The sequence below is a fragment of the Pongo pygmaeus genome, chromosome X (genome assembly GCF_028885625.2).
Source record: "Pongo pygmaeus isolate AG05252 chromosome X, NHGRI_mPonPyg2-v2.0_pri, whole genome shotgun sequence".
NCBI lineage: Eukaryota > Metazoa > Chordata > Mammalia > Primates > Hominidae > Pongo > Pongo pygmaeus.
The window spans coordinates 157884133-157900109 of NC_072396.2; the positions used below are offsets into that span (position 1 = coordinate 157884133).

Here is a 15977-nt window from a genome sequence, read left to right on the forward strand (position 1 = left end):
TCTCCTGCCATGGTCCATTGCTTTGATAGGGTGGCTTCAGGAACAGGGTGAGGAGAGGGCTGTGCTAGCTTTATCTTGCCAAGGAACTCAGCAAAGACAATTTTTGCTGACCTCTTGCATTCCTCAGCCTGGCTCTGGTCTCTCAAACCTAACGCATGGGATGCATGCCAGCAGCCAGCCTCAGTTTCCCTCTGGTCCTTTTCTGTGTGAGGCCAGAGGTCCTTGTTTTATCACTGCCTGGAGCTGCAGTTGATGATGGTGAAAGAAGGTGTACGTGTCTTTTGAGAGCTCCCTTTGTTCCCCAGAGATTTTTTTTTTCCCAAAGTGGCCATCAGTTTGGGAATAACCAGGAGCCATGGGCCGCCGGCTAGAGATGCTGCATACTAAGAGCCTCCCGTGAGCAGCCATGTGCACAGTGAACACGATGGCTGAGGCCCCATCCAGCCGCCCTCAAAGAGCACACAGTCCACTAAGGAATAAGCATGATCGTAATAACCGTTAGCACCTGCTGTGTGCTGAGAATGTGCAGGCACTGTTCTCCATGCCTTATGTGGACTCACTCATTTAATTCTCACACCGACTCAAGGAAGGAGGTGCTTTTATTATGGAGAAACTGAGGCAGATGGAGGTTAAGTAATTTGCTGGCAGTTTTGCAGCCAGGAAGTGGCCTAACCGAGATTAGAATCCAGACAGAGTTTAGAGCGTGTACTGTTCATCGCTGTGGCATCCATACTGCCCCTCCGTTTGTGATAATCCCAGGAAGGAAAGAAAGCAGGTGCTCTGATGGAGAGGGGTTAGGGCAGAGTGTGGTAGCAAGGATGGTTAGGGAAAGCTTTTCTATCGAGGAGGAGACAGTTCAGCTGAGACCTGAAACATCTGGAGGAGCCTGCCTTCCAAAGAACCTGGGGAGAGGCATTGTGGACAAAGAAGATAGGGAGGAGGGCCTGAACAATGAGCCCTGTGCTTGGAGGGTATGGGGTGAGGTGAGCAGAGGGCAGGAGCTGGGCCCTGTAGGGTCTTGTAGGTGAGGGAGAGGAGGCTATTGGGAGGGCTCCTATTGCTCACATTGCAGTCCTGGGGGGATGCCCAGGGGATTTTTTTTTAAGAGGCGGTGTTTCACTGTGTTACCCAGGTTGTTTTTGAATTCCTGACCTCAAGTGATCTTCCTGCCTCAGCTTCCCAAGTAGCTCCAGGGAATTTCTGTTTTACCTTGCCCCTTCAGTTCCGCCGTCCCCTTCAGTGTTCTGCTGACATGGATCACAGGATACCAGACACCTGGTAGTTGTTCAGTCAGTAGGAGGTCTTCCTTCCTTCCTCTTAGAATCAATCCTTTTCTCACTCGTTGTCTGCATTTTATCTCCCATGTGTCTTTTCAGATTTTTGTGGGGCCTCCTCTCCCATTCAGTCCACCTCCTCCAGTCTCTATGGTGTATTTCTTTGTCAGGAACAGGTACAGGGTGAAGCAGGAACAGGTGCAGGATGATTGGGTACACTGAGGTGAGGTAGGAGGGCAGGCCCTCAGGAAGGGCTTCCCAGAGGAGGAGGTGATGTTGTCTGCAAAGGCATATGAGAGCCTGGCAAGTCCAGGGGAACTGCAGGCTGGTCTGTATGCCTTGAGTGGCACGTGATATAGTTTGAGACTATGAGGTGAGAGAGCTAGGCAGATGCTAGACCACGATTGTTCTTCCCTTTCCCCACTCTTCAACTAGTTGTAATCTTAGGCATTGGATTCTCTGGCAAGGGGACAATACCCAGTAGCCTGGGCCAGATGGAGGCAGCCATATCTGGAGTATGATCTGAGCTGCAGCATGTTGGAGAAAAGCCAGAATCAGCCCAGGGCAGTGTGCACCCATAGTGCTGGCCTCAGGCCATTGGAGGGTGGACAGACTTAAGTTGGAAGGTGCAAACAAGTGGTCAGTGGTGCTGCCCAGCATCATGCCCTGAACTGCAGTAGACAGCTACGGCAGCTTTGGTAATGAGGCTCATAGCCTGGGAGCAGGCAGATTGAGAGCCAATATGGGCTTGGCCAGAGAAAAGCCCTTTTGGGCTGCTGAGGAGGTTGGATTCCAGGCCAAGGGCCGTATCTGGCAGCTGAAGTGTGGAGGTTCAGAAAAACTTTGACACCGGTCAGTTTCCTGCCTCTGCTGGGAATGAGGTGCATGTGACTTTCCTCCTCAATGGTGCCTAATTTCATTTGGTCCTCTGCCCCTTGGCCTTGTGTTCTCTAGAGAGTTCCCTGCAGAGTGGCAGAAGGAGCTGATCCTAGTAAGGGACCGTCCCATCCAGTGAGGAGGTGAGCTGGGCTGTGTCTTCCCCTTCTGCGCCCCCCTGACTGTCACATCCCCGGGAGCCCCATGATTCCACTCTAACTGAGTGAATCACAGAGGCCAAGGCCCTTGGCTGCAGTCAGGAGTACTGAGTGCACACTGGAAGATTGGGGTCTTGCTACCGACTCACGATGTGACCTGGGACATGTCTCAACTCACCTAGCCTGGGTTTGCTTATCTGTAAAGTGAGAAGTTCCATTTGTTGGTCTTGGAGGAACCTTCAAGAGCAGTGCTCAAGGGTTAGGCTCAGAAAAGCCTGTTTGACCCTGGAAGGTGTCAGCTCCCAGGTTAACATAACCCCTCCCTTTATTTCTTTCAGGGTGAGGAGCCCCTCGAGCTGCATGGTCACTGTCACTGTCACTGCCACTTCTGAGCAGCCTCACATTTATATTCCAGCCCCCGCAAGTGAATTGGACTCCAGCTCTACCACGTAAGAAGGGCTATCTAGCAACCTGGGAGATGTTCCTCCGCCACTTCCTCCTTGGCGGTAAAGGACTTGGCTTTTGTTCCATGTTGCTTCCCATTTAGTGCCTTCCCCAGTTTCTAGCAGGCTATTAGCCAAGGGGCCACACAGGACAGTGTTAGTCCCCTAATATAAACTCCCATCTACGGGCCTAGACGTTCCCACACCTCCTTTTTCCTATCTCTGTAAGAGGCTGCAGTGGTACTTCCTAGTGTGCTAGTGGATGTGGCTCTGCCATTCATGGGTCCATGCCTGGGAAGCCAGCTCAAGTTCGTGAAGGCCGGGCGTGTGAGGGCATTCCTGTGTTGCTGTAAAGGAATACCTGAGGCTGGGAAATTGATAAAGGAAAGAGGTTTAATTGGCTCAGTTTGGCAGGCTGCACAAGCATGGCACCAACAGCTGCTTGACTTCTGGCAAAGGCCTCAGGAAGCTTATAATCATGGTGGAAGCCGAAGTGGGAGCAGGACCATCACGTGGCATGAGCAGGAACAAGAGTGAGGAAGGGGAGGGCCCGGACTTTGAAACAAGCAGATCTTGTGTGAACTAACTGAGGGAGAACTCACTTTTCACGAAGGAGATGGTGCTAGCTGTTCATGAGGGATCCCCCCATGATCCTGTCACCTCCCTCCAAGCCCCACCTCCAACACTGGGAATCACATTTCAACATGAGGTTTGTCTGTCTCTCTCACATACCCACTGCTTCACCTGCATTCCTGGCCACCTGTCAGGGTGCAGGAAGGGATGTCACTGCAGGAAGGCTGCTCAGTGAGGTGTGTGTGTTGGGGGCGGGAGGGGGGCATATCCAAGGGGGCCTCTGCAGACATCAGGTCAGCAGGCTGGAGTGTGCAGCATGGAAATGGGGGCAAATTTGGGGCCATCCTGAGCCCAGCATGATGCAGACCTTGTTTCCAGTCCTGCAGAGGCCAGTCCAGGATGAGGCAACCTCTAGGCCTCTGGACTCTAGGAGTGAGAATGGAGAGGTTAGATGTGAGGTGGAAATTGCACAGTAGCTGAGTACCTTCTGGGAAATGCTGAGTGGTAAAGACTCACAGTGTAGGATTAAGGCTTGGAGGATATCTTGGTTGTGGGTAGAGGGGAAAGACGACACAGCCCTAAATTAGGGGTGGAAAGCCCACAGGACTGAAGTGTAGAAGTATAGAAGCCTGGGGAGAAGATGGGGTCACTGAGGTCTGCATGGAGGAGGACAGCACATTGTCATTGGTTGCAGGAAACCCCTTTCTGGGGCCCTCAGTCCAAACACAACAAGAGACGCTCATGGCCTGGGATTGTAGCCTGAGTCCACAGCAGTGCCAGTGCCTTTACCTTGGGCCTTCCCATGAGCTCTTTCACTTCCTTCAAACCAGGCTGGGTCTCCCCAGCCCTGAACCACTCCTGTGGGTCAGGCCTGGTTCCCTGGAATCTTCTGGTGTACCTCTGATTTCTTCTATGCTCCTTCTACAGCAAAGGGATTCTCTTCGTGAAGGAGTACGTGAATGCTAGTGAAGTGTCTTCTGGGAAGCCAGTATCTGCACGCTATAGCAAGTAAGAGCGTGTCCCAAACCCTTCCATGTCGGCCTTCTCCTGCCGGCTCCCATATTCTCATCCCTGCATTTCCAGTTCCTTGTCCAGGGCTTGACTCAGAGTAGCTTCGGGGTAATTGTCAAGTGGATGAGTGATGTAGTTGCCCTCTGATGGGATTGATGCATTTTCTATTGAACTGGGCACCTTTGGGTTCTCCCTTCCGGTGAATTCATCCTGCACACCATTTTCACTGCCATTCTGTTCTGCTTGTCTTTGTTATTTTATTTTGTAAAATGCTGAGAGCACCCCTCTTGACAGAGCTGGCAGAGCCCTAGGGACCAACTAGCTCATCCTATTTCCTTTCTGATCACAGAGCTCTTCTCTTCTGCCCTCATGTTCTTTTCTGTCACGCCAGACTGCCTCATTTGAACACACATGTGACTGCAGTTCCTGATACATGTGTGGCTTTGCTTTTTTATTTTAATTAATTAATTTATTTTAATTAATTAATTTTTTTTTGAGATGGAGTCTTCCTCTGTTGCCCAGGCTGGAGTGCAGTGGCGCCACCTCAGCTCACCGCAGCCTGTGCCTCCTGGGTTCAAGCAATGCTTCTGCCTTAGCCTCCCTAGTAGCTGGGATTACAGGCGCCCACCACCATGCCCACCTAGTTTTTGTATTTTAGTAGAGATGAAGTTTCACCATGTTGGCCAGGCTGGTCTCGAATTCCTGACCTCAAGCAATCCACCCGCCTCAGCCTCCCCTTTTCATTGATCATCTCTTCATTTTCTTGCTTTGTAATGCCATGTGGAGGGGTACTTCCATGTCACCTCAGTGTATTGCCACCTACCACACTGAGATGAGATCCCTTAGAATGTTTCTTATGACATGTCATCTCACTGGAGGATTTTAGTAACAGAGAGGAGCATCCTGGCCTTATTTCAGGATTGGGCCTCTGGGGCTTCTGGACTGGCTTTCATTGGTGCTGTGGAATGATGAGCATGGCTGTGGGGGTCAAGTTCAAGCCCCAGCTCAGGCCCCCCTGTTAGGATCACTTCGGACAAGATGTTCAACCTCTCTGAGCTTTGCTTTCACCACCTGTAGGCCCTTAGGGTGGTTTTTCTCAACAGCTTATTGAGTTATAATTCACCCTTTAAAGTGTACAGTCCCAAGGTTTTGGTACATTCACAGAGTTATGCAAACATCACTATCCAATTCTGGAACACCTTTGTCACCCCAAAAAGAAACTCCAAACCTGTCTGCACCCCCTAATTCTACCCCATAACTCAAGCACAGGTATTATACCAGAATGATCCCTTCTTTCTTCTCATTCCCAGTATCTGATTTCTGCTGAGTGGGCTCCTGGTGACTGTCACATTATATCATAGGTGGGGAGGAAAGCTCTGCTCTTTTCCCACTGGTCAGTGGGGTCCCCTTGGCATATACAACCTCAGGAATCCTAGCCACCCAGCCCCGATCATCTCCCTCATTGTGAAAGGTCTCCTTTGCCCCCTCATAGAAGGGCCCTGTGGCACCAAGTCATTTATGACGACTGGCATCGTAGTTATGTCTCAGCTTGTGGCCAAAGGTTAATTAGAAAATTAACTATGATAGTGATTTCGCTCTCATCTCTGCCCTCCTCTCCCCTATCAAACTCCCTGCAGCGTCAGCAGCATTGAGGACTCATTCGCCATGGAGAAGAAGCCTCCATGTGGCAGCACTCCATACTCTGAGAGGTATGTTGACTTTCTTAGCACGGAGCTTGCACTTCTACAGAGGAGAAACAGGGAAGGGAGAGTTCCTGCTGAGTCTGTCTGCTTTTGTCTTCTGCTTTGCAGCCTCCAATCCATTTGCAGAAAGGTGAAGGACACTACCGTAGGGTAGTGCTTCCCTTGTTGGGATATCACACTTGTGACAACTAAAGCCTTTGAATTGAGCTAAGACTAGAGGGTAGATACCAACAGTGACTGAGAAGGGAAGTGGTGGTGTCTGACAGCCCAGATGACTCATGTCAGCAGGAGGGGCCCTTCAGATTAGAACCTAATCAATCACTTCATTAACTTGCAAATCTGACCAGAAGTAAAAATGAGGCTTCCAATTCTAGTGGAGTGACAAAGCAGATACTCTAGGGACCCCCCTTTCCATTGCACAACTACTAAATCCAGAATCAGTCATTACTGATCCATTGCTAGGCTTGGAGGAAGAAGGGGACTCTCTAGGGACAATCTCAGTCACTTGCACACATGCATATGCACAGACACACATGCACACGCACAAAGAACAGCTGTGAGTTGGTGCTGCTGGTGGTGAAAGAAGCAGGAGGAGCAGGGCTGCGCTGAGGGCAAGGGTTGCCAGCAGCACTGCTGTCCAGAGTGAACCCTGGGCCAGCAGCAGGATGGTGGGCCACACCCAAGCTGCCCGTGGCACTTCTGGGTCCTCCGACAGAGCTAACGTGGATCTAGACTGTTAATGTCCCCCCGCCCCTTGGGCTCCTGTCAGAAGCAGACCCAAATCTCTGGAAGAAAGTACCCTGAATTTTGGCTTGTAGGATCATATCAAACAGTCACTTTCAGGAAGTCCAGTCTGAGGAAGAAAAGCAGAGGTGACTCTCAGAAACAGGCATCCTGGAACTGGAAAGATGCTCAACCCAGGAGTCAGTATCTAGAACTTCAGTGTCGGATCTAAGTAGGCTCTACAGACAGAGCATGGAGGGTGGGTCCAGGAGTATAGGCAGGGGCAGGGCTCAGTTGGCCCAGACATGAGGAGAAGGGCCATCAAGACATGGGGCCAGGCAGGGCACACAATGACATGTCTCCTATAGGAGAAGGCATTGGTCTTCCTGCTCTAGAGGGTAGCAGGCCCCAGCGGATAATCTAAGCAGAAGGTCAGGGGGAGGCAAACTGTCTGGAATAAGTATCATATCAGGACACCTACAGGAGACATGTCATTGTGAGCTGGAAAAATATGCATGACTAGTTTTTGGAAATAATGCAGAGGTCTACAGCAGGCTGAGAACTGATCTGGCCCAGGGCTGTGCTGCACACTACAGAAAGCGATGGCAGCCTGGGGATCCTGACAGCAAACCTGGGCCTGGCTGCACCAAACCGGAAGGTCTGGCTGTGTCACATCAGAGGTCTGTACACCAGCCTGACCACCGGGTTATTGTTCTTCATCTCACAGGACAACTGGAGGGATCTGTACTTACTGCAACCATGAGATCCGAGACTGTCCAAAGATTACCCTAGAACATCTTGGTATCTGCTGCCATGAATATTGCTTTAAGGTAAGAAAGAGGTGGAAGACACCTTGAGCTAGGCGGTAACTCCTGATCACGTGCTGCTAAGAACGTTTTGTAGAGTGCAGGAGTCTTACGGGTTCAGAGACTGTGGAGAAGGCTTGATCTCCATATACAATTGCACATAGTCACAGAGGCTTTGCACAACTGGGAGCTGAATGAGCTTCCAAGTCTAAGAGAGTAGATGAATGTTGGTGGTTCTGCATGCTTAGTACTGTAGGGGAGACAAAAGAGGTCTTTTCAGGAAAGACTATTCCTGGCAGAGGGCCAGCAAGTGCAAAGGCCCTGGGGCAGAAGCACTAGAGTGTTCTAGCTTGCGTGAGAGAATGGCATGAGTGACAGGGTGGGCTAGATCATGTAGGCCTTGGCGGGCACAGAGTTTGGATTTTATTCTAAGTGCCATTGGGGTCCCCATTCTCCACGTTGTGTGGCACTTTGTAACCCCAGGTTGTTGGTTCCAGTCCATTTAGGGTGTCACCTCTGGGTGACACATTTCTGGTCAAATCATGCCAAACAGGTTCCCCTTTGCTTGCCCACTGGCCCTTGAAAGTAGCTGAGCTGCTAGCTGTACTTACTACTCCCTACCAAAAAAAAAAGGCTTTTTTTGTATTATTTGGTGATGTTTTTTGTATTATTTTGTGATGTTTGCAAGTCCTGAGGTCCAGGATGTGCCACGGGCTCACAGCAGCTGCTCGCCCACCTTGTTCAGGCATCCCCTTCCCACTCCACTCATTCCTCTTGCTTTGCTTTGTGTGTTGACCTCCAGCTTGCTTTTTTTTTTCAGTGTGGGATTTGCAGTAAACCGATGGGCGATCTCCTGGATCAGATCTTCATTCACCGTGACACCATTCACTGTGGGAAATGCTATGAGAAGCTCTTCTAGGTGGGTGCTGGCACTGCAAAGGACAAGTGGCCAAGAGACTCATTAAGGAGTAGAGATGCGCCCTGGTCTCTCCTGGAGTCTCAGCCCCAGACACAGCTATCTTTCTTGGCTCTTCCTTATGTTCAGGGGGCCTTATGTTCTCATGTCCCTATGCCTTGTGATACTTTGAGATCTTAGGTGGCATGGACAAAGGCCCTCTATGAGGACACTTCCAAATCACACCTTCCATCCAGCACCTGAGCCGAGCCCTCTAGCTACCCTGGGATACTCACTGGGCCGCTATTGTTAGCCTCGTTTTGCAACAAGGAAATAAAGATATAGAAAGGGAGGAGGCCTGGAGAAACCCAGGTAGAATCAGGACCTCACCCCACGTCTTTGGATTCTTGTCCAGGGCTCTCTGTTCACTGTCACTCGCATAGCTTCAGATCAGGACTGCATAGCCATGGTGCTCAGTGAAACAAGCCTCTGGGCCACATTATGACAACTGCCTGAAGATGTGTGTTTGCATGCTCATAGCCAGTGGAATTTATCACGGTGTCTGAGCACAGAGCAGAATATATCCCTTGAAGGCAATAGCAACCAGGCTTTCCACTAGCTCCATGCTGATGGTCTTCTCTCCAGAAGACACCTTGAGCTAGGCGGTAACTCCTGATGACTGGAGCAGTCACCCACCCTGAGGGCCTCTAGCTGATGTGTTTCCAGTCTCATGGCTACTTCTGTTTTCTTTTAGCGCTCCCCCCCCCGCCAGGCTGATCAGAAGCTGATGACTCGTGGACAAATTTGGCTGTCCCCAGTTTTGCCCCAAGTTGCTGTCTCCCCTTCCCTCAACTCCTCCCTTCCTGTTTGATTTCTTCATGCTTTTGCCCTTCTCAAGTTGAAGTTTCATACATCCAATATCGTATCTTAATGATGCTATGATAATTGCTTGTGTGTGTAGCTTCTTATAGCTTAGAAAGCGCTTTACGTCCATGATCTCATTTCAGGCTCAACCAAAGAGGATCAAACAAGAATTCCATCTTGGCTTCCCTAAGACAGATTGGCTTTCTAATGAGTTTAAGTGGGCAGAAGTGTAGGGTTCAGTGTGTCCTGACTCCCTTGAGGCTTATGATGGGCCAAGTTGAAGACTTGATGATCCCTGGTGGGTAAATTGCAGACATCGAATGCTAGGGATTGGCATAGGCTAGTGTTTAGCTTGTCTATTTGCCATATCTATTTTTTTTAATTTCCATACACTTGTAAAAGTAGTTAGTTGCTTTTGATTGAGTTATATAGCAGTTTTTCATTTTGTCTTCCACTCACCTTTCACTATATTTGAGTGTTCCCTTACAGATATGTTGGCATGTGTTGGAAAATTTACACAATTAGGTTTAAATTCAGTAGGATGTGATTTTAGGATGCTACTGATCGAAGTGATATCTGTGTCTGTTGGAATCTTGATAGCTGATTAATTTGCCCTCAATGCTGCTCCCTGAACTTTACACATAAATCTTCCCAAGTGGGTTTTAGGGTGTATAGATCCCAGCAGGATTAAGGAGGTGGAAAAGCAGCTAACATTTCTTGAGGCTCTACCACATAGCAGGCACTGTCGCAAAGTAATGGCATTAATCCCCGTAATGCGTGAAGGTGATATTCTCATCCCATCTTAGACATGAGGATATTGGAACTCAGAGAGGTGGCTGTTGCATTGCGCAGAACTCTACAGAGCCCATGCTCTTCCCAGAGCAGCACCCACAAAAGCAAGCATTGATTTTGTGCTCAGTGTGTGCCAAGCACTGTGCAGAGGGTACATAGTTCCTGCCAGGTTAACACCCTCCCTTCAGGCCTCCCAAAGGCATAGGCTTGCAAAGAGCAGAAGGTGTGAAATCACACTCTTCCTCTGGGCATCCTGGATCCCTGAATTATCCCCACCCCCCATGAAGTACTTCAAGGGCCAAGCTGCCCCTTTCCCTCCCCTCCGCCCATGAAAATGCCTCCAAACTGAGATGCTTTCAGCTGAGAACAGATTTGACTCACAGACATTACCAAAGAGGAGCTTGTGAATCCAGGAAAAGCTCCAGGGGGCTAGCGGATCTGAGCAGAGAGCTTTCAGTGATCCATTTTCCTATCTAGACTCTGCCTCAAGCTAGTGGCAACTGCTGGGGCCCCAGGTACTTGGGACATGGAAACTCGTTGGATGGCTGAGCAGGTGTAAGCCTGTCCATGCAGTCAGCTGACCCTCTGCTCAGGTTCATCTGGACTCTGCCATCTGTGGGCCCAGCATCACTCTGTAAGTTCCTTGAAAGGAAGAACAACCTTAGAGTATTTCTGATACAAAATGAGGGCCTCTTCTCTTGATTTAATTATAAAATGTCTACGTCTTTCTCCAGTTTCTCCACCCTATGCACATTGGCTTGTGGACTTGTTCTTCCTGCCAAATGATCAGAGAGGAACATTCCATTTATTTGTATTGGATTTCCTCTGGAGGGTATGTACCCACACTAAATACCAACTGCTCTTCCTCAGCTGTAGTCCCCAACATCAGACTTGGCACATGGTGGACACTAACACACAGGTACTCAATGAATGAGTGAAGGAAATAAAAGTCACCCCATTGGTGACTCAGTGCAGGCCCAGTGGATGAAAGGCAAGGTAAAGAGGCCCAAGATAGGCTGGCTTCCCCTGTTCAAGGTATAGTCTGCCTTTAAGGGAGTTTTAGAACCAACATGCAAGACATTGAAAGAAATCTTGCAAGAGCCATTATTGACTTAGATCCAAAACGGCCTCTCTCATGTCTAAAAAGGCACAGAATTTTGCAGATCTGAGGAAGAGGGATGCATTACCTTTTTGCTTCTTTTTAATTGCTTAGTGTTTCTAATCATACTTAATCCACATTAATGTGCACAATTATAATAAATGGTAAGATATTACATGTGTCAATGTTAAAGTTTTCTTTTGAAGTGTAATAACTTGGTGTATTCAGCTGTGTGATTTCTTCATTCCTATTGCCTGAAGCCATTCTCTGTACAAAAGTAAACAAGTACTTAATAGCAAGCTCTGGACACTAGGCATGCACAGGAACTGTGGAATTCTAGACACATCAAATCTTAATGAAGAATATTGTATTGTGGCGGTGGAGGGGGGCAGTCCATCCTCCTCATCATTACCACTGCAGACAGACAGCCACCCAGTCATTAGTGCCCACTTCCAGTGACCAGGAGCTCAGTTCCTTACAAGCCCCTGCTGTCTGTGGTTTTAGAAGATGCATTCTTCAGTTGAGTTAAAGTCTATTTCTGTATGTCACCCACTGGTGGTCTTTAATCCCTCTGCTAGATGCCAGCCCTTAAAATAGATGAAAATACTTCTCAGATTCTGTCTTGGTCAACTCTTCTCACATTTAAACACCCCTGGTCCCTCTAACTCTTCCTTGACAGTAATTTTGAATACACATAGTTCCTGCCAGGTTAACACCCTCCCTTCAGGCCTCCAAAAGGCATAGGCTTGCAAAGAGCAGAAGGTGTGAAATCACACTCTTCCTTTGGGCATCCTGGGTCCCTGAATTATCCCCACCCCCCATGAAGTACTTCAAGGGCCAAGCTGCCCCTTTCCCTCCCCTCCGCCCATGAAAATGCCTCCAAACTGAGATGCTTTCAGCTGAGAACAGATTTGACTCACAGACATTACCAAAGAGGAGCTTGTGAATCCAGGAAAAGCTCCAGGGGGAGACAGGAAAATGGGTCACTGAAAGCTCTCTCAAAGGCCCTCCTCAAAGGTGACCCCAACACATACTCCAACTCATTCCTCTAGATGTGTACCAATGTAATCTGCATGCGATCCAAGTCTTGATTCAACCCAGGGACAGGAAAAGGTGATCAGGAAGTCCAAAGATAGACATAATACTCCGAGAACTCCTTCTACCACTGAGTAGGGGCCTCAGGGCCATTGGACTAGTGACCCTCTAGCTATTTTCTCACCCCAACCTTGGCCTTCATCTTGTTACAATGGGAAGGAAGGAAGAGCTTTTACTAATTCAAAAGACAAGGACTGCAACAGTAGCTCCTAACTAGGTATTTGTAGGACTCTTAATTGGTGACAGTGTGACACAAAGACCTAAAGGAAAAATAGGGGAGTGTCATTTTGAAACAGCAAGTCGATCCTATTGTTGGGCCTCCTCCATTACTATGACTCCTCCTTCCTATCCCAGGTTTGTATCTGTGATGGTCCCCTACCCATGCATCTCTATGTCCTCTGGGGACTGCTCCTTGCTTATGATTGTGTTCGGCCTGTGGATTTTCCTCCCCAGAACGTATTCCTCTTGTGAAACTTCTCTGTACAGTATCCTCTGCCTGTGAAGGTCCCAAACCTGCTTCTGAATGCCTTCTTCCCACTGTCCTCTGCCTCCTAATGCCTTCTGCTCCTGGCTCCTTGCACAGTGCCTTCTACCTGCAGATGCCTTCTGCTCTCTGATCTCTGCTGCTGAGTTTGTTCATCACCTAGGGCCCAGCCAATGAGGCCTATCTGCACGAGGGCTTCTGCCTGTAACTGCCCTTGCCATAGTGTGCTTTGCTTAGTTAGTCTTACTTAAGGTCTATTGATTTTCTTTTTTTACTTTATTTTTTTTCTTTTATTATTATTATTATTATTATTATTATTATTATTATTATACTTTAGGTTTTATGGTACATGTGCACAATGTGCAGGTTAGTTACATATGTATACATGTGCCATGCTGGTGCGCTGCACCCACCAACTCGTCATCTAGCATTAGGTATATCTCCCAATGCTATCCCTCCCCCCTCCCCCCACCCCACAACAGTCCCCAGAGTGTGATGTTCCCCTTCCTGTGTCCATGTGTTCTCATTGTTCAATTCCCACCTATGAGTGAGAATATGCAGTGTTTGGTTTTTTGTTCTTGCGATAGTTTACTGAGAATGATGATTTCCAATTTCATCCATGTCCCTACAAAGGACGTGAACTCATCATTTTTTATGGCTGCATAGTATTCCATGGTGTATATATGCCACATTTTCTGAATCCAGTCTATCATTGTTGGACATTTGGGTTGGTTCCAAGTCTTTGCTATTGTGAATAATGCCGCAATAAACATACGTGTGCATGTGTCTTTATAGCAGCATGATTTATAGTCCTTTGGGTATATACCCAGTAATGGGATGGCTGGGTCGAATGGAATTTCTAGTTCTAGATCCCTGAGGAATCGCCACACTGACTTCCACAAGGGTTGAACTAGTTTACAGTCCCACCAACAGTGTAAAAGTGTTCCTGTTTCTCCACATCCTCTCCAGCACCTGTTGTTTCCTGACTTTTTAATGATTGCCATTCTAACTGGTGTGAGATGGTATCTCATTGTGGTTTTGATTTGCATTTCTCTGATGGCCAGTGATGGTGAGCATTTTTTCATGTGTTTTTTGGCTGCATAAATGTCTTCTTTTGAGAAGTGTCTATTCATGTCCTTCGCCCACTTTTTGATGGGGTTGTTTGTTTTTTTCTTGTAAATTTGTTGGAGTTCATTGTAGATTCTGGATATTAGCCCTTTGTCAGATGAGTAGGTTGTGAAAATTTTCTCCCATTTTGTAGGTTGCCTGTTCACTCTGATGGTAGTTTCTTTTGCTGTGCAGAAGCTCTTGAGTTTAATTAGATCCCATTTGTCAATTTTGGCTTTTGTTGCCATTGCTTTTGGTGTTTTAGACATGAAGTCCTTGCCCATGCCTATGTCCTGAATGGTAATGCCTAGGTTTTCTTCTAGGGTTTTTATGGTTTTAGGTCTAACATTTAAGTCTTTAATCCATCTTGAATTGATTTTTGTCTAAGGTGTAAGGAAGGGATCCAGTTTCAGCTTTCTACATATGGCTAGCCAGTTTTCCCAGCACCATTTATTAAATAGGGAATCCTTTCCCCATTTCTTGTTTTTGTCAGGTTTGTCAAAGATCAGATACTTGTAGATATGTGGCATTATTTCTGATGGCTCTGTTCTGTTCCATTGATCTATATCTCTGTTTTGGTACCAGTACCATGCTGTTTTGGTTACTGTAGCCTTGTAGTATAGTTTGAAGTCAGGTAGTGTGATGCCTCCAGCTTTGTTCTTTTGGCTTAGGATTGACTTGGCGATGCGGGCTCTTTTTTGGTTCCATATGAACTTTAAAGTAGTTTTTTCCAATTCTGTGAAGAAAGTCATTGGTAGCTTGATGGGGATGGCATTGAATCTGTAAATTACCTTGGGAAGGATGGCCATTTTCATGATATTGATTCTTCCTACCCATGAGCATGGAATGTTCTTCCATTTGTTTGTATCCTCTTTTATTTCCTTGAGCAGTGGTTTGTAGTTCTCCTTGAAGAGGTCTTTCACATCCCTTGTAAGTTGGATTCCTAGGTATTTTATTCTCTTTGAAGCAATTGTGAATGGGAGTTCACTCATGATTTGGCTCTCTGTTTGTCTGTTATTGATGTATAAGAATGCTTGTGATTTTTGCACATTGATTTTGTATCCTGAGACTTTGCTGAAGTTGCCTATCAGCTTAAGGAGATTTTGGGCTGAGACAATGGGGTTTTCTAGATATACTATCATGTCATCTGCAAACAGGGACAATTTGACTTCCTCTTTTCCTAATTGAATACCCTTGATTTCCTTCTCCTGCCTAATTGCCCTGGCCAGAACTTCCAACACTATGTTGAATAGAAGTGGTGAGAGAGGGCATCCCTGTCTTGTGCCAGTTTTCAAAGGGAATGCTTCCAGTTTTTGCCCATTCAGTATGATATTGGCTGTGGGTTTGTCATAAATAGCTCTTATTATTTTGAGATACGTCCCATCAATTCCTAATTTATTGAGAGTTTTTAGCATGAAGGGTTGTTGAATTTTGTCAAAGGCCTTTTCTGCATCTATTGAGATAATCATGTGGTTTTTGTCTTTGGTTCTGTTTATATGCTGGATTATATTTATTGATTTGCGTATATTGAACCAGCCTTGCATCTCAGGGATGAAGCCCACTTGATCATGGTGGATAAGCTTTTTGATGTGCTGCTGGATTCTGTTTGCCAGTATTTTATTGAGGATTTTTGCATCAATGTTCATCAAGGATATTGGTCTAAAATTCTCTTTTTTGGTTGTGTCTCTGCCAGGCTTTGGTATCAGGATGATGCTGGCCTCATAAAATGAGTTAGGGAGGATTCCCTCTTTTTCTATTGATTGGAATAGTTTCAGAAGGAATGGTACCAGCTCCTCCTTGTACCTCTGGTAGAATTCGGCTGTGAACCCATCTGGTCCTGGACTTTTTTTGGTTGGTAAGCTATTGATTATTGCCACAATTTCAGCTCCTGTTATTGGTCTATTCAGAGATTCAACTTCTTCCTGGTTTAGTCTTGGGAGGGTGTATGTGTTGAGGAATTTATCCATTTCTTCTAGATTTTCTAGTTTATTTGCATAGAGGTGTTTGTAATATTCTCTGATGGTAGTTTGTATTTCTGTGGGATCGGTGGTGATATCCCCTTTATCATTTTTTA

At 47.2% G+C, this 15977-nt stretch overlaps 1 protein-coding gene across 22 annotated transcripts in view; it reads left to right on the forward strand.

Moving 5' to 3' along the window:
• The window catches only part of ZNF185 (zinc finger protein 185 with LIM domain), a 92453-nt gene that overhangs the window by 66458 nt on the left and 10018 nt on the right, over nt 1-15977 (forward strand). For 17 of the 22 annotated variants that reach the window (XM_063660806.1, XM_063660807.1, XM_063660805.1 and 14 more), the window contains 5 exons: nt 2647-2757; nt 4252-4332; nt 5973-6044; nt 7489-7591; nt 8388-11392. In XM_063660806.1, the coding sequence (XP_063516876.1) occupies nt 2647-2757; nt 4252-4332; nt 5973-6044; nt 7489-7591; nt 8388-8486 (466 nt within the window). In that variant the 3' untranslated portion in view covers nt 8487-11392. Of the gene's footprint in view, nt 1-2646; nt 2758-4251; nt 4333-5972; nt 6045-7488; nt 7592-8387; nt 11393-15977 lie in introns of those variants that run through there. The other 5 variants (XM_054472601.2, XM_054472608.2, XM_063660821.1 and 2 more) reach the window with 2 other exon arrangements.